Source organism: Hydra viridissima, unplaced genomic scaffold (assembly GCF_058129835.1).
Source record: "Hydra viridissima isolate aposymbiotic clone 2 unplaced genomic scaffold, HvirCarnegie_v1 scaffold_5, whole genome shotgun sequence".
NCBI classification, from domain to species: Eukaryota; Metazoa; Cnidaria; class Hydrozoa; order Anthoathecata; family Hydridae; genus Hydra; species Hydra viridissima.
The window spans coordinates 6,858,741-6,876,956 of NW_028324304.1; the positions used below are offsets into that span (position 1 = coordinate 6,858,741).

At 28.7% G+C, this 18,216-nt stretch overlaps 2 protein-coding genes and 1 pseudogene across 8 annotated transcripts in view; 2 read left to right on the plus strand and 1 right to left on the minus strand.

The window, feature by feature from the left end:
• Positions 1-9,803, minus strand: part of LOC145188578 (otoferlin-like) — a 49,887-nt gene extending 40,084 nt beyond the window's left edge. For 3 of the 6 annotated variants that reach the window (XM_090089237.1, XM_090089236.1, XM_090089234.1), the window contains exon 1: positions 1-142. This exon is cut by the window's left edge. Coding sequence is in view for 2 of the 6 variants with exons in the window: in XM_090089232.1 (XP_089945358.1) it covers positions 878-940; positions 1,142-1,334; positions 2,147-2,463; positions 2,603-2,702; positions 3,543-3,631; positions 3,716-3,771; positions 8,120-8,201 (900 nt within the window). In the remaining 4 variants the exon portion in view is untranslated. Of the gene's footprint in view, positions 165-877; positions 941-1,141; positions 1,335-2,146; positions 2,464-2,602; positions 2,714-3,542; positions 3,632-3,715; positions 3,772-8,119; positions 9,236-9,713 lie in introns of those variants that run through there. The other 3 variants (XM_090089232.1, XM_090089233.1, XM_090089235.1) reach the window with 3 other exon arrangements.
• The window catches only part of LOC149888288 (uncharacterized), a 324,912-nt pseudogene that overhangs the window by 44,062 nt on the left and 262,634 nt on the right, over positions 1-18,216 (plus strand).
• Positions 16,790-18,216, plus strand: part of LOC145189562 (otoferlin-like) — a 44,094-nt gene continuing 42,667 nt past the window's right edge. For both annotated transcript variants that reach the window (XM_090089229.1, XM_090089228.1), the window contains exon 1: positions 16,790-17,133. In XM_090089229.1, coding sequence (XP_089945355.1) covers positions 17,052-17,133 — 82 coding nt within the window. In that variant the 5' untranslated portion in view covers positions 16,790-17,051. The remainder of the gene's footprint in view (positions 17,134-18,216) is intronic.

The window sequence follows — 18,216 nt, forward strand, 5'->3', positions numbered from 1 at the left end:
TAACAATAAGCATAATGAGCAAAAGCATCACTTTCGTCATTATGCTTTTATTCCAGTTACTCCTTAGTTTTATCGGCAACAAATTTAGTCCAGTTTTAGTTGTTACATATTTAAACTGTTCAATATTTGGTATCGTAATAAAAAATTTTTCGTTTTAATATTTTTTTTTTTAATTTCACTGCACGAGGATTTACACGCAGAGGAACGCCCCGAAATCGGAGTTGTTGCTAAGTTTTTACTACCGGTATATACCGAGATTTAAATAAGCTACAACACCGGTTAAAATTTTTATAACGATATTATGTCGTAATCATTCGATAAAGATATGGAAATGAAACAATACACAAACTCTTAGTTTTTACTCCATAAGGCTTACCCTGACTAGAGGCCATTATTATAGAACAGTTTACGGTCGTAACACATTTTGAAGCTAACACATTTCGAAGCTTGTAGGCTTTTGAAGCTAACACATTTCGAAGCTTGTAGGTGCAATAAGTTACTTAAAATACACAAGTTATAAAATCAAAAATCAAAAAACAAAAAACAAAAACAATTTTGACTTGTTTTAAATTTCTTATTTTGTGAAAATTTATAATTTTCATATTTTAAGTTGCTTCGGAATGTGTTACGACCGACCATAATTCTTACAAAAAGACCATAATTCTTACAAAAAACATTTTTTGAGTTTATTAGATTAATGAAAATGTAATTATACTCAAAGCTAAAAAAAGAGTTTCTTAATAAAAAAATATTCAAAAGAAAAAAGCCCATTTTTATGAACCCATTTTTTAAGCAACTGTTTAACTTAATAAGGCCACGACATTTTACGGCTGTTTCATGCATCCGAAGTTAAAAACATCAATTTGCGTATACTTACAATGAATTGCAAAATTTCATCAAAGGCAAGATCAATATGATTCACCGTATCGAAGTAAAAGTTCTAAAGATTCAAATTAAAAAAACTAGAAACAGCTTCACTAAATATTTACAGCTTTTATGAAATCCAATAGCCCAAAGAATATTTGAATAAAAACTTGATTTCTCTTTAAAATCTTCTTTATAAAGTTCTTAAGTTTAAAATTATCATTCTTCAATAAATACTTTTACAAGAACTTAAAACTTTCAATTAACCATTTATTACCTCATCCCAGTAAGGGTTGTTTGTTTGTTCTTTCATTTTAGTGGACTTCGTTTTACCAAAACAAATAACATCGCACACAGGATTTAACTGGGTACCTGAGAGTTGCTTTGCTTCTATTACTTTTATGCTGACTTTCACATCTGTAACTTTTCGTTCTTGCGTTATTTCGATTCGAACCTTTGGATGATAGTTACTAAATGGTAAACGATATGTTTGTTTTAACTAATAATGTTGTTCAACCGTAATCACGCAGTTCATTTATAGATTGTAAAACAAACATCATTTGGATAATTAAAACCTGTTTTAATCTGATTTAGTGATATCACATTATTTCGAACCTTGATGAGAAACGCATTAACTTAACATCAAAACTACTCTGCCAAACCTGAATGTTGCGCGATCGAAGGGTTTTGGGCTATTCTGAAAAGAATGGTCTGCGTGAAGGGTTCGCGAGTTAAAAATCTCGCGATAAGATAAAACTGGGCCTCAAAATGGTTGATTTTGAAAATGTGAAACGGCTTGCCATGATGGAAGAAATGACGTCATCAAAAAAGATCATAATTCAAAAAAAGAAAAAAAGATCATGATATGAAAGAGAAAAATCTTATTTGATTTTTGAAATCATATATATTTATATGAAATATGTATAAATCATATATATATATATATATATATATATGATATATGAAATTATGATGTATGAAAGAGAAAAATCTGTATTGAAATCTTATTTGATTTTTTTTTTTTTTTTTTTTTGCGTAAAGTTAAAATATTGTGCCTTTTGAACTCTGCTAAAAAAAATTATTCATCATGCGTTACATATTTTTGAAGAGCATTTAGTGGTGCTGAAATAACTTATAAGTAATTATTGTTTTTATTTACTTACTTCATTTTTATTATCCCAAATAACTTTATCATTTTGTAACTTTCATTTCATTCACATACCCTGTTTTTTAAACAATATCTCACAATTTTAAAATTTAAATAACGGAATATCACACTTACATACGTTTCTTTTCTTTTAGACTTTCATTTTCTTCTTTCTTACTATTTGTAATGCTGATTTCACCACCAACATTTTCTTCGATCGGGCCATCCTTCTTTGTGGTCTGCTTATAACTTGAAGAAGCTTTTATTGAACGATTTCTTTTTAAGCTACTAATACGCCCAAACGTTGAGTTCTTAAGATCACTGACAGGTTCCAGAGATTCTATCTCCGAATGTTCAAGCGAGTTTATTTGTTCTTCAGGTTGATGAAAGAACTCAAAAGTAGCTTTCCTTGGATGCTCATTGATGTATATCAACTCAAATGAGACCGTAGCCTATTAAGGCAAAAACATAAAGCATTTACAAATTAAACTTGTCTATATTGCCGTTAATTCGCTGCGAAAATAAAATTTTTCGTACAAATGAAATTTTTTCCTGATAACAAAATCATTTTTCAAAGCAAAAGCAACGTACCGCTAATACAGTGTGATTTAAATCCACGAGGTTTTCTGTGACTTCCACCCATGGTTTTTCAAGCAACTTCTTCAGGTACATTTGGAATGTTCCAACCACTCTGTAATATATCTTTTAACATTAATGGTGTTTATTTTATCATAAACAATTTAAACGTATCAAAAGTGTGTAACTATAGTGCAATTGATTTTTACTCCATATTGCTAACACTCATTCTTCTCTTCCACTCCCTTCTGAATATTTCAGCCTTGCGGGTGAGGATTAAAACCCCTTAGATTCTTGGTTTACATTTTTTGCCTTATTCGAAAATTGAAAATTTTTTTTTCACTAATTTACAATATTTTAAGCAAAGTTAGACAATATAAAGCTTAATTCAAACGTGATATTTCAAAGTGGAAACGTGAGAATAAAGTTTTGCTTTGTTCATTTTCTAGATTTAATTCTTTATTTCGTTGAATCTTAAAAAGTGAATTAAAAAGTATTAAATTTTATACTTTGGAAATCTTTAGGAAGTGATAGGGTGTATAGGATATCTACATTTTCAAATTTAACTTGAATTTAAAAATAGTTTTGCTTACTATTGAAGTGTGAAATGATAGATCAAACATTATTAAACATCAGTTTATTTTTAAATTCTCATCCATTTGCGAATTCGTGATATAATTGAGGTAATCATTATCGTTTTATTATAATTTAATTTTTGATAAACTATATAAATTTATATAATTATATAAATCGTTTACTTTTCTATAAACTCTTTTTTTTTTTTTTTTTGTTATTTCAACTTAAAAAAAAAATAATAATAACTATCACGATCACCAGTTTCAAAGAAAACTGTAAAAAATAGTAGGCAGGTTATTACAAACATTCTTCTTTTATAAGATAATTTTATTTCAAAACCTATAAGCATACTACGTTATATTTGTAAAAAACCTCTGACCTGCAAGGAAAGAGTCTGTTGAAATTTAGGACTTCAATCTCGATAAAATCGCTGGCTTGAAGTGCCCCAATTACTTTCCAGTCAAATTCCTTAAAAATATTTACTCCGAATCATATCATAAGAGTGACTGAGAAACGGAGCGTTTATGTCAGAAAAGTAAGGCAATTACATACCGTCTCCCATTCAGCATTGGTGCAAAACTCTGAGATATCAGTCATGAAAGATGTTCCTTAAAGAAAAACAAAATCAATTGGTAAAAGACTAGTAAGAAATTTCCAATCGACATTTTTGCGAAATCTTAAAAAAATTAAGCAATTTAACTTCATTCTGTTCTTCTTTCTTGATTATTAATCCTTCGATTTGAGTTATACATTCAAATTTAACAATAATCTTTTTTATCATGGGGCTTTATTCCTTTCTAAATGCTGATTAGTGCTTAACGATAGGAGCAAAGATAAGAGTTACACGAATCTCGATAAAAAAAGCAGTTACATGCATCGTCCACACGACAATTTACGGAGGTTTTACGGACGTCTTATGGACTTATGGACGTCTTACGGACGTCTTATGGATGTCGTGCAGACGACGCATACCCTTTGGGTAAGGCGCGTATTAGTGGTATGCAGATCTCGAGCTTTCGAATTGGTCATAATAGTTTTACTCAGTTTTCAAATCAAAACCTTTTTGTATGACAATACTTTTGGCATTCGTTTAGCATACTATGAAACATGGTGGTAAAATTGGAATTACTTTAACTCAATAACCATTTTTAGAACATCGAATTTAATTTTTTTTATTTTATTTTATTTTGTTCTAAACTTTTCAACGGGTGGCAGGTTCTTTCAACGGGTGGCAGGTTCTATTTATTTGAGGAAATGCGCAGCATTTGTGGCATGTTTTAAAAAATTCTCTGAAAAGTCGTCTTTTGAATATGAAAGCTTAAACACTTTTATTATTTTGAGTTTTATCTTAATAAATTTATGTAAATTTGAAAATAAGTATTAAATAGTTTTTTAACAAAAGGTGTGAACGACGCCATTATGAGTATGTAAAAATTTTGGTTTGACATCTAGATGGTAAAAAATATATTTACGAATAAAAAGGTGTGTTCTATTTTTGGAATATTGGTCACAACTAATTACAAATTTTTCGAAATTGCTTATTTTGACATTTTTTGTATTCTAAGTTAATTTAAATCATAATTTTAATATATAATTATAATAAATAATTTTCATTAATTAGAAAGGTGTTAAACAAAAAACACGTGTGCATTTAGCAGTAATTTTAAAAAAATATGACTCAATTTTTAAGAGAAACTTTTAGCTATAAGAGAAAACTTTAGAAAGTGTAGAAAACTTAGAAGACAAGGATTTAGAAATAATCGTTCTTCCTGCCGATGAAGTCGGCAATGCAACTGATAAATAAGATTTAGGCGGAGAAGGGGAATTGGTTCATGTTGTGAGAGATTTGAAAGTTCATTCCAAACCGCAAGAAGATGACAAAGAAGAAGTAATAATGAAAAAGTCTAGAACATCGAAAATATAACGAAGTTAGAGTGGATGAAAGATAATGAAGAATGTTCTGATTTCAATTTAGTCGCATCAAATTCATGACACGATTCTCATTCACAGTTGAAGTATATCTCAGATGATATAATCGATGTTCTTCACATCTATTTGGCAAATGGCTCTTGAACATGTGCCATAACTTGTTGAACATAGTAATAAATGTTCAAATGTAAATATTGCGATATATTACTTCACGCTAAATACGAAACAGAAAACAATACAATAATTATTGAATTCAAAACAATACAATAATAATTGAATATTAAATGACATGGAAATTTTCTTTAGTGACTTTAACCCTAATGTTCTAAACGCGGAATAAAAATACTTTCAACAGACATTTTTGTCTTAAATTAAAAAAAAAAAATTATTATCCAATTCTAATAGTTTCCACTTACTTCCATTTCGAAACTCAAACGTGGGAGTTAATGGGTCGCCATTTAAATATTAAACGAAAAATATTTCTTTTAGTAATATTGCTTAAAAATTATTTAAAAAAGGTTTCCGAACTAACTCAATGTAAAACTACAGATGCTCAATCGAACTCGGTTCAAAAATAAAAAGTTAACATACAAAGTTCAAGTAATTTTTTAAGTTTTTTGTTAATTTGAACTACAAAAGCAAAGTGCTCAAAGTTTGCAAGAGATGTACAACAGCATTATTAAAAATATTTCAAAAAAAAATTATTTACTCCGCTATTTTTAACCTTATGATCGAAAAGGGGCAGGGGGAATCTGTTGCATATCGAAAACCTAGCCTAGGTACCAGTACACTATTTAACACCCCGGCAATATTTTCTGAAATGGTAAAAGTGCAAAACAGCTAATAAATGATATATATATATATATATATATATATATATATATATATATATATATATATATATATATATATATATATATATATATATATAAGCTATTGGCATTTCTATTACCCTTCGTCGTATTTGCCGCAATTCCGGAAGATAACGAAAACAGAGATTTTTATCAAGAGTATTTTTCATAAAAATTCATTTGATAAAAACATCAAATTATAACATTTGGAGTTGGGAGAATTAAGTTAAAAATAATTAAGTTGAGAAAACAACAATCAGAAAAGACCTACACAAGATGAATCGTCAACCATTTGTATAAATAAATTATAAAGCGAAAAGGATTAAGCTAAAAATAACAACTATTAAAAGACGTGCACACGAAGACTTATTCAACCTGCTATATAAATAAATGATAAAAGCGAAAAGAAGAAAAGTTAAAAACAATGACCGGAGAAGATGTGTACACGTTGATTCATCAACCTGTCACATAAGTAAATGATAAAATGGAAAGATGAAAAGTTAAAAAAAAAAACGACTGGCAAAAGACATCAACACGAAGATTCAACCTACCATATAAATAAATGATGAAAAGACATCGCAACGGAAAACAACCAAAAACTATAAAAGCTCAAAAAAAAAAGGAGTTTTACAGAGGAGAGAGGAGGGAATCTGATAGAAAGAAGAAGACGGAGTTTTGAAGAGAATTAAAAGAGAGTTTTAAGGAAAGTTTTGAAGAAGAACTTTAAAAAGAGAGAATTTTTGTGATTGAAAAATATTTGAATAAACAAGAAGTTTTATGAGTGAATAAAAAAGAAAAAGAAGAAAGGATTTAGGCAGAAGACAGAAGAAATATTAGTTAAAGGAGAATAACCAGAAGATTTTGGCCGTTTAAATAAAGAAAAGACATTCTTATAAAAAAGGAAGAATACAAAGAAGAATAATATATTTTTGTTTATTTTTAAAAGATAATAAGTCTTGAACAAATTTTACAACTTAGTTTTTCCGAGCTGCTAAATATTTTGTGGATACTTTATAAAAAATCGGACAAAACATGTAACTTTCCTCGCTAAATTATAGACATTTCGAAAAGCTTATTCTTAAAAACTATAAATCGAAATGTTACAAATTGGTTTTTGCATTATTGATGTTTTGGATAAATTCATGTTCTCTTTAGCTAAAAGTCATGAGTCATTAAAATGTGTCCCATTAGGATTTTTCAAAGGGTCCTTTACCTATAACTGCATCATTATTTTATTTTAATTTTTTTGCACATATCAATTTTCTTATGTTTTATCAGTAAAAAGGAAAAAAAATAAACGGGGTCTTCTTCATAAGCCCCTCAAAAAGACTACAAAAATTAAGCTAAATTGTTAAAAAAGGAAAAAGAAAATAAATCAAGCAGATCAAGTTTTTTTTAGTGGCAGGAGTAAACGGATACATTTTTTTGATGTTCATGATGATTTCTGTATCCAGATACAAATTTAAAAGCACTTTTCCATTTATCAAAGCCTCTTGTAGAAAATTTAACTCCACTTGACATCTATCTTAAATGTTTAAGATAGATGTCAAGTAATCTAGACGTATTTATTTTCTTTTGTCGTTTGCTTTTGAAAAAGCTAAACAAGCTGTACAATAAAAAGCCAAACAAGCTGTACAATAAGTATTTTTAGTTTCGCCTAAAGAGAACCAACTTTGTTTATTAGTAATTTTTCTTGGGTGTTAAGAATGATTCTCTTTATTTCAAATTTGATTTAGATGACATTTAAAAAAAGCATGAATTTCTTTTGCTTTTAGTTTTTAAACATAAGTACGTCTTTTAATTTCTAAAAATAATGAAGACACAAGCTTTTTTGTAAATCATCAGTTGTTGCCGTTTGAAAAAAGTTTTGTATGCTGGTTGCCGTTTAAATTTTATCATTATTTTGATTTTTTAAAACAATAAAAAGTGGTAATTTCGTTACAAATGTGCTTATATATTTGCATGAAGAAATCCTGTTCTACTCATTTCAACTTGGATTTCTTTAATTTGATTTCATAAATTTTACGTTTAAATACATCCATAATACCCCTAGGCCAAAGCTTAGCCCGGTAGCCAGGTGAGCTAGTTTAAAACTGGCAGTAGTAATCCACTGAAAATATTTCTCTTTAATTTATAGGTTTTAAATCATTTTACATTATTTTTTATTTTCTCTCACCTCGAAACGTTACTTTCGCAAATCTGTCGTGGCGTCCATTTAAACCACGAGCCCACTTTAAACAAATCGCAAGCGTGAACATTTTATCTTCAAGATTCTCATTTAACTAAAAGTGGTTTCATCAAATAAAAATGCATCTAATTTTGCAGCAGATATCTTCAACTAAATGATATTTGCTGTTGAAAAACATTCTTTAATGCACGTTCTCGAAAAGGCTATTTTAACGAATGATATTTTAAAAAGAAAAAGTCAAAGTCGATTCAAAAGTCAAAACAGTCCAATGAGAACTCGATGTGCGAGCAGTTCGTGTTATTTAAGATGAATGAAAATAACTCAAAATGTCAAAACATTAAAAGCTTCCTGACCCATTTAAATAATTAACAAATTTATGTACGTTAACTAATTTCTTAAATTTTCGGGTATGTTTATTGAAGAGAATGTTTTCTTTTTTACTATTTATTTACGGTTTATGCTGGTAAAATTAACGAAAAGATAAATATCATAAAATTGAATTACTTTAAAAATATTTAAATAAAAAAACACGATTGCTGGTGATTTTTAAGTATTGGAGAGACAGCATAAAAAATTATTTAAAACGCACTTAAAATTTTTAATTTTTCTCTGAATATCAAACACGAAGAGCAAGTGCTTTTGGATTATTCAAAAACGGAATTTGTTTGAAGATTGATCAAATCAAGAGAACTTTAACTTGCTGAAATTAATTGTCCCCCCAGTTCCGACGGCTAGCCAAAAAAAAAATAAAAAGAGATCCGGAAGGCTATATGCTCCTTGAATATTATTTTAGTTAACAGATTTATATTATTGCGTGTTGTAGCATGGTAATAAAAACATGGTGAATATAATTAATAATAATTTAAAAAAGAAATCAAAATAAATGCGACTTTTTTTATTGTAGAAAAGTTGTAATTCAAATAATATTTTCTGTATTACACCATTTTAATATAATTTTAAAAAGTTGGAAGTAATGCGTATTAGGAGCAAGAACTAGAAGACGCGAGCTAAGCCGAGCCTGAGCAGTGAAAAACAAATTACAAACCCACGAGCCTACTAACAACGCTCATAATGTTTTTGCAGTCACGTGATTTCTTCGTCTAGCTACAAAAATCAAGAATAAAAAATCGTCAATTACGTCGACTGCTAAAAATAAAACTTCACTTGAAAAGAAGTTTTTCAAATGAAATAAGTTTCACTCTTTTTTTTTTTTTTTTTTTTTTGGCGTTTTTTTTTGGCGCTTTTTATAAAACTGGTTGTATTTTCTATTATTTTGATTTAACACAACAAAGCAAACGCGATAATCTTCATTTAAAAAAGTTGTCAAGTTCTTATATTTTATGTAGTTTATTTAAATAAATTCTTTATATTTTCCTAGAAAAAAAAAAATTTTTTTTTGATTGCCAAATGAAAATTGGAAATCAAAATTTATTCATTAAAAAAAAAAAACTGAATTCCAGAAACCTTCGTAAAAATATCACTGGAGAAAAAACCATACATCTGCAAACAATTAGAAATAAATTGTTTTATAAAAGCGGACTGCTTCTCAATAATACAGCGGAGAAAATAGAATTAGCCTCACCTTTATTTTTTGTTCTAATTTAACAAAAATTGCAGGTAAACAATTATGAAATCTACTTTATTTCTTGTTACTTCTACTACAACTAAAAAGTTTATAAATTGGTATGTTTAATTAATTCCAAATGGAAAAAAATTAAAAATATTCAATTTGTGGAGAAAATAGAATTAGCCTCATTAGCGTTATATACAAAAAATAAAGAAAATATTTTGTTTTTTCGCTCATTTAGTATTTAGTATAGCTTCCTGAATTTTTAATTACTTCAAATATGCGGTTTGACATACTAGTCACAAGATTTTGGATAGTTTCTATAGATATTTCATTCCAAGCTTCTCTGATACGAGTTTTCAGCTCCAAGGTGCATTCAAATTGCTTACCATTTTCATAAACCTTTCTAGAAAGTATTCCCCATAGATTTTCAATTGGGTTAAGGTCTGGACTACGTGCGGGCCATTCCATTACGTGAATATTTTTTTCTCTAAACCAAGCTTTTGTAAGCTTTGAATTATGGATAGTAGCATTATCTTGTTGGAAAGTGAAAGTTTCACCCATCAATTCCTCACCATGTTCAAGTAAACTTATTTCTAATAAGTCAATGTAGTCCTGTGAATTCATTTTTGTTGAAATCCATGCCAGTGGAAGTTTTCCAGCAAAGGAAAAAGCCCTCCAAACCATAACATTTCCACCCCCAAAGTTACGACTCATCCGAGTTTCTTTCTCTTTTCGAAGATCGTGCCAGTAATATTGATAGCCATCAGGAACATCTAGATTGAACTTTTTTTCATCACTGAAGAGAACTTGATGCCACTCTTCTTGCCAAGACATGTGTTCTTTCGCAAATTGTAATCTAACTTTTTTATGACGAGCAGTAAGTTTTGGTTTTGGTTTACGCTTTTTCCAAACTGTGTTTGGATCTTAATGTAAGATTTGTCTCACACGTTGAACAGATACAGGTAATTGTAAATCAGCACGAATTTGAGATGCAGTCATGTGCTGAGCAGCAGCACGACGTACAATAACTCGTTTAGTACGATTATCAATTTTACGTTTGCCACCACTTCCCTTATAGGCTCCATAATTAACGCCAATCTTGAAGTAATTGTTAACCACTTTTGGAGATCTTTTAATTTTCTTTGCAATTTCCCGATTAGATAAGCCTGTATCTTTGTATGCTTTGATTACTGCTAATTCTTCATTCGTTAAACGCTTACCACGTCCCATTTCAAATAAAGGTATCAAAAACCAAATGTTAAAAACTTTATGAGCACTGATTTCACAGTCTTTGTTTAACTTACAAATAATAATAAAAAACTAACTCACAAATGCGTATCACCAGATCAAAATATACAAGTAAACTGAAAATAATTATTGATGAGGCTAATTCTATTTGTTACCGCAAATATCAAGTATTATACATTTTATGGTTTTATCAAATGTTCCGCAATTTAATTATGCTATATTATAATCTAAAAAGTTGTTGTTTGTAACAGTAATTATATGTGTGTAGATACAAAAGTTGTACCGCACAAACTTGTTTACAGATTTACAAAATATTGGATCAGCACATGGTGAGGCTAATTCTATTTTCTCCGCTGTATTACTAAAGATTTTTTAAATTTGTTTTAGTTTAGGCTATAGCCGTGATGAAGATTCTAGCCTGGTACCAATAACTGATGGTACACAAAAGAAAAAACTAGAACGGAGGCCGAAAATCCTAGAAAAAAACAGAGTTACTTGTATTATATCAATATTGGCAGTAAAAAAAAAAAAGAGTCTACAAACAATTTTACCTTTGAACACTCAATATAAATGAAAAGCGCATCATAACCTATCACAGGGCAAACCTATGCCACACCAACAATGCATGAAAAACACACTTTATTGAACAATACCACAGGTTCCACACGTCAGCACATCAATTCATTCCCTAGAATCGAAAGTCATTAATGTCGACGAGAAACAAAAAAAGAATATCTGTGTACAAATTTAAAAATTGCAAAAAGTTGACACTGCATATCCAGTTAGAGAAGGTAATGGCTCAGGAAGAAATCTACTGTCCTGTTGGTTTGTAGCAAATGCTAAGAAAAAAATTTATTCTTTACCTTAATGACCATTGTAACTACATTTTATTTTCCTTTAGGAGAGACAAATAAAAGAAAAAAGGAACTATATATTATTTGTAAATGTAAAATGCTGTTGCCAACAGTATTTTTAGCCATGACAATTTTCGTTTTTTCTCTTTCTTTTTCGTGATTCTGGAATTAGCACCCTACTTTTAGAACTAGTTTTCTGATGGTGAAATTTTAGGATACTTTTTAACCGCATTGTTGGGCAAGGGATAGATTGATAAATACGCTTTAAAATGTTGAACTCAAGATAAATTGGTTCTTTACTTTTTTCGCCATACAATCCAAAGGCAGCGCCGAATTTTTTCAAAAATGGAATAGCGTGATCTTCCAACATGTGTAACTTCGGAAGCACTAAAGCCTCAGGCCAAGTTGTACGATAAAAATGCATCAATTCAGCAATACTTTTTTCTTAAGAAAAAATGATAGCAACAAGAATTATTTTGTACTTATGATCCCAGCTTTGTAAGTTAAATCATCATAAACCATCAAAATTATCTTGCTAAGCATTGTTGTAGTTTCAGCATACTCTTCAACCTCGATAACAATAAACACAATAAGAAGCGCTTTGAGAAACTCATTAAAAGCAGAAAGAAAAAGAAAAAAATCAAATAAAACATACTAAGTTTATTTAATATTTCTGTTTTTTTTATCATAAACAAGCTTTGATAGAATTAGATAACTTTAGCATAGAGTTTTTCTAAAAAAAAAAAATGTCTCATTAAAAAATATATTGCATGATTTTATATTACTTGTTATTATTGTTATTAATGATAATTTTTCAGACTTGGAATAAATTTATTTATAAAAGAAAGGGAACCTGAAGCATTTTATGCACAAGATTTCCAATAAAACTTTTTCCATGGTATGCTTGTCACTGAACTTTCAGTTTTTGCAATATAGCTTCAATCTGTTGTGTACATGGTCCTTCACCTTTCTTCAGTGTAGATTCAAGCTCCAGAGTATTACATTGTTTTGTCTATAGAAGCATTATAATTGCTTTTAAATTAAGATTAGTTAAATAGTAGTTTCCACGAGGAAACATTGGTCTGGAATAATCCAGATATAACATACAAAGTGCTTTAAGGTGGTACTAGCCTAAAAAATATCAAAATTTTCCAATTTTTTTACTTTATAAATTTGAATGATATAATTATTATAAATTTGAAAAAAGTATAATGTTTACATTTTTCTTAGTAACAAAATGACTTAAATTGTCAGTCATTAGAAAATGTTTTTTGTGATGATAACTCATATGTGTCTTGAATGTTTTAGAAAGATTTTATTTTGTTAACAAGGTTTTTACAGTTTGCTATTCTTGAGAAACTGATATTGACAGCGCAGATTTTACAATAAAATTAAATACCATCGTTGAAAATACCACCATTTTGCATCTATAAATGCTATGATGGTGATTCCAATCAAATCCCTTTATCAACATGTTAAACTTTTTGTAAAAGTTTAGACTCAAACTATGACTAGTTAAGAAGAAATTATTGTTTACTTTTTTATTTATTTATGCTGAAAATTTTTTCATTGTACATACATTTAAACAAATATTACGCTGAAAATCAAACGATTGATAGTTTTAGTTTTTAATGTTCAGCTTTAAAGTGGCCAGTATATATATATATATATATATATATATATATATATATATATATATATATATATATATATATATATATATATATATATATCTTTTTCAGGAATGAACTTATGATGTAGAAAACCATTATAACTGAATACCAATAAATGTAACAAATCTATAGAAAGTTGCTAAACATTTATTCAAAGGGACTATATCTTTATTGTGCAATTTTTCTGTATGACATGCTTTTGAATGTTAATTCTTTATGTCATCAACTTTACATATATATTTTTTTAAATTATATATGTAAAGTTGATGACATAAAGAATTAACATTCAAAAGCATGTCATACAGAAAAATTGCACAATAAAGATATAGTCCCTTTGAATTTTTGCTTCTATGCAGTTACATTAAATTTTTGCTTCTATGCAGTTACATTAAAGCAATTTTTAACACTTGTAGCGTAGCTTAAGCTACGCTATAAGTGTTAAAAATTGCTTTAATGTAAGAGTATAGCATATGTCATTTGCAAATTGACGTATGCTATACTCTTACATTAAAGAAATTTTGATTTTAATTTTTTCTTAGGTAACTTTAGACCTCTCTAGTGGATCAAGATGTCTGAGAATATGAATTGGTAGATCTTTTACATAACCCCAAGGTACTAGAACTATTTCAAACTTTCCATTCTCTTCTTTGTAAAAGGTGAAAGGAGAGTTTTCAACCACATTTTCATTTCCGTACCAGGTTTCAGCAACTATTTAGAGAATTCGAATATATAAACAACACTAGCTCCTTGAGTTGTAGCGCTTGTACATAGTTTAGAACCAGCCAAAAGCAGTGGAATATTAACATCACTTGTTAGCCATCAACGTAAAGTAAAAAATTGAATGCTGAGTAAAATATGCTTTGTTGTGTTGTTTATAGACTAAATTTCAGTATTAAAAAAAAAAATCCGGAAATTCTACGATCAGATTTTATTTCATTTTCACATTAAAGTTCTCAATTTTACCTTTACCGACAGCTGCTTTTTCAGTTCTTAACATTCGCGCGCAATTAAGTTTCAAGGTTTTTTTAAAAGACGTGTATACTTTGCTTATTATTACCATTTGTAAAATTATTTGAGAAAATTTCAGGATTGCAACTATTGATAAATCATAAATTTTTTTGTTTACATCGCTTTCGATTTCTATTTCTAGAGCATGCGCATAATAACAGCGCTGTTTCGCTTTAAGTAAACGACCGTGGATGTAGCACAAAGCAACGGCGAAGTGATAGCCTTATGATTCTCAGGTGTCGATATATGTAACCAAGAAATATATTCAACATATATTGTTAAAAAAATATATATGTAAAGTTGATGACATAAAGAATTAAAATTCAAAAGCATGTCATACAGAAAAATTGCACAATAAAGATATAGTCCCTTTGAATAAATGTTTAGCAACTTTCTATAGATTTGTTACATTTATTGGTATTCAATAATTGGTGGTGTTTGATTTACTAAGGGGTTATGGTTTCTTTCAACAGTGGCAATAGTCATAGTGTTTTTAATGTTGGCATCTTCTAATCTAAACTATATCAGTTGTTTCTTTGTTTTTATGATTACTACAACTACCCTCAATTATAATCTTGTAGAAAGGATATAAAAAAGGTATTAAAGGCATTATCGAAGGTATTAAAATTTCTATAACACCCTTCACTACTTCAAACATGCTACTCATATGCAAATAAATATGGTTTATTTTACTTTAAAAAAAAAGAAGAATCAAAAACAGTAAATTTTTTATTATTTATGTTTACTTTTGTATTTCAGTTTTGTTAAGTTTTATCCTGGTAAATGTTGGTTGAAAATTAACGAATCTGTTGAAATTGTGTTATGTGTGCATTTATATGTTTTGTGCTTTTTATTGCAACAAAAAATCCAATGAAGGCAGTTTTTCTTCTTTTTTGAGTGCATTTCTTTACCATTTTCATTTTTAAGACCAGCTATTACATAGCAATCAAATAATATTATAAAAATTTTACAAAACATTTACATGCATATAGTTTTTTTTTTGCATCCATAAGCAGAACACTCTGCACCTTGTCGATCTTTTTTTGATCCACTTATATTTTGCATTTAATTCTCAGCTGAAATCTGACACTGTATTATTAAAATTCTGTCGGTTGTTTTTACATTTACGGAAATAAGCCAAAACTAAGCTTAAGATTAAGTAAAATAAAAATTCTGGTTCTTTCCAAAACGGCATCGTTTGGCTTTAAATTTTCAGTAAAATTGTTTAAAACGCATTATCCAGTTCTTAAAGAGATCAATGGATCATTCCTATTGGCCAAAAGTCATATTGTATCTAAAATTAAGCTCACTGATTGATTAAACAAATTCTAATAGAAGCTAATAATGATTGGCAGCAAATCATTTTGTTTCAGAAATCATGTTTAGTCAAGTTTAGAAAATCCACGTTAATAAGCTGAAAAATTAACATGCAGAGTAAAAAATTCCATTGAAAAATAAAAAGGCGTCTATAAAAGATAAAAAAGTTTGTAAAGATTACATCAAAGTTCAGCAATGCTCCTAATTATTCAAGAAAGTGTGGCGTATGAATGAAACAAAACGGAAAACTATCCTTGAAATGGATCTTTATCAGGAAATGTAGGTCACCAAGCAAAGAAGTTCAACCTTAAGCTTATAGGAAAAAACAAAAATTGCCACCAATAGGGGCACCGATTTCTTAAACAAAAACAGAATATTAATTCAACTTGCGCAAGCAGGAACAAACATAAGCATGAACAAACGTAAGAATGAACGAGTACATGCTTGCTTTAATCTGTATCCTATGATTTGATGTGAGAAACTCATTCGTAAAAATTATTTGCAGAATTATATAGATGACTTAAATTATAAATTGATGGTTGTACAAAAATATTTGTATTTATTGTATGTTAGCAAAAATGTTAAACTATGTTAACGAAATAAATCTATATTGAAATGTTATTGATTCTGGGGTAAGTTATTCACCTCCTATTCCGCAGCAAAAGATTTAAACTAATCAACTTACAACACATTTTACATTTAAGAAAACGTTGAAATTTTTGATATTCCTAAAACTTGAAACTTTAAATTTCATAATCATATTTTGATAACTGTCAAACTAAACAGGAAGAAACGTCTAATTTTTGATAGATTTCTGAGATGTTCAAGAAAAATTTTGCGAATTGACAATTTTTTTTTAACAGCGAAAATGTGAATTGATTGCAAATCGAGTTTTAAATGTATTATTCAAATGTTTGAATCGTCTTACCGTGTTCTTTTTCAAACACCATTCATTCCAAACACTACAAAATAAATTGAAATGAAAAAACAAATAGAACTTTTCAAATGCTCACTTTCTAGAATTATCTAGTTCCTTAAGACATGTTAATGCACATCACGTTTCTCTAGTTGACAAATATTCGACTTACAAAATTGACGAAAAAAACTGAATAAAAGAAGCCGCTAAATTGGTTATTGAAACTGTGACCTTCAGCATTTTGAATTATTAGGCACTATTAAATAAGCAGCAACTTTTCTTGGTTTTGTTTAACGAAGTTTACTTTTAACTAAATGAAGATAATCGGTGGAAAATGTCCACGTTTGCGATCTTTTTAAAGTGGGCTCATGGTTTAAACGGGCGTCACGACAGAATTGCAAAAGCAACATTCCGAGGTGAGATTCCGTAAAAAATCTTTTTTTTTCAACCGCTTCTATGTTATATGTTCTTTGCTGGAAGTTTAATAATTATTTTTCATCCACTTGATATTATTTTATTTGTCATAAAGACGAATTTTACTTGTTATAAATTAGAATGACATTGATCGGTCTAAGGTTAAAGCTTAAAAAAAATTCAAAATTTAAAGCGTATTCTCTGGCTTTCTAGCGTTTGTAAGCACATTTAGGCATTGATTCAACCAGTTCAAGTTTGGTTCAAATTCAATTTGATAATTTGCTAGAAACATGTCGATCTATGATCCGAAATGATCGGCGGGTATCGTTTGAAATACTGAGTGAGTATCGCATAAGTATATGACAATAAGAGTATTAAATAGGAAATACTTAATTTAATCAACATGTAAAACTTTGAGTACTAAAGCATACACAATATTTGGATTTTTTACGTATTGTCACATAATTCAAATGCTTTTCAATATATATATATATATATATTCATTCAATAAGAATTAATTTTCTATAAAGGAGGGGTAGCAATTAGACGTCTAGAAAATGTATTTAAAACCTCTCTTTAAAGAAAAAAATGACAAAAATGTAGACTTTTATTTAACTACTTACACTTTTTATTTAAGTCTATCATTCTTTCCTCTAACTCCATTCGAGTGTTATTGATAGCTTGGAAGCTACATAAATTCAGTTAAAAATCTTTTAGGGGTCTTGTTAGAAATTCTATTTTCTTTTCATTTATTTATCAAGTTTTTTTCAATGCTTTCATTAAAATGCATATTAGAGTTAACAAAAATATGGTAAGCTTAACAGTGACTTGGTGAGAGTTTTGTGCTAAGTTTAAAATTTAAAAATCAACGCATGAGAAGAATAAATGTTCCATACTTTTTTGGATTTCATTTCTCAAAATGGTCGTAATCACCGTGGTAAAGAATTGACCAACTTTTTCAGAAAATTGCTCGATTCTTTACCACGGTGAAAATTGGTGAAATCTTTGGAGTTATTTAATACAGAAATCTTCGAAATTATTTGACTTCTCCAATTACAGCGTTTAACCAATCATTGACATTTGAT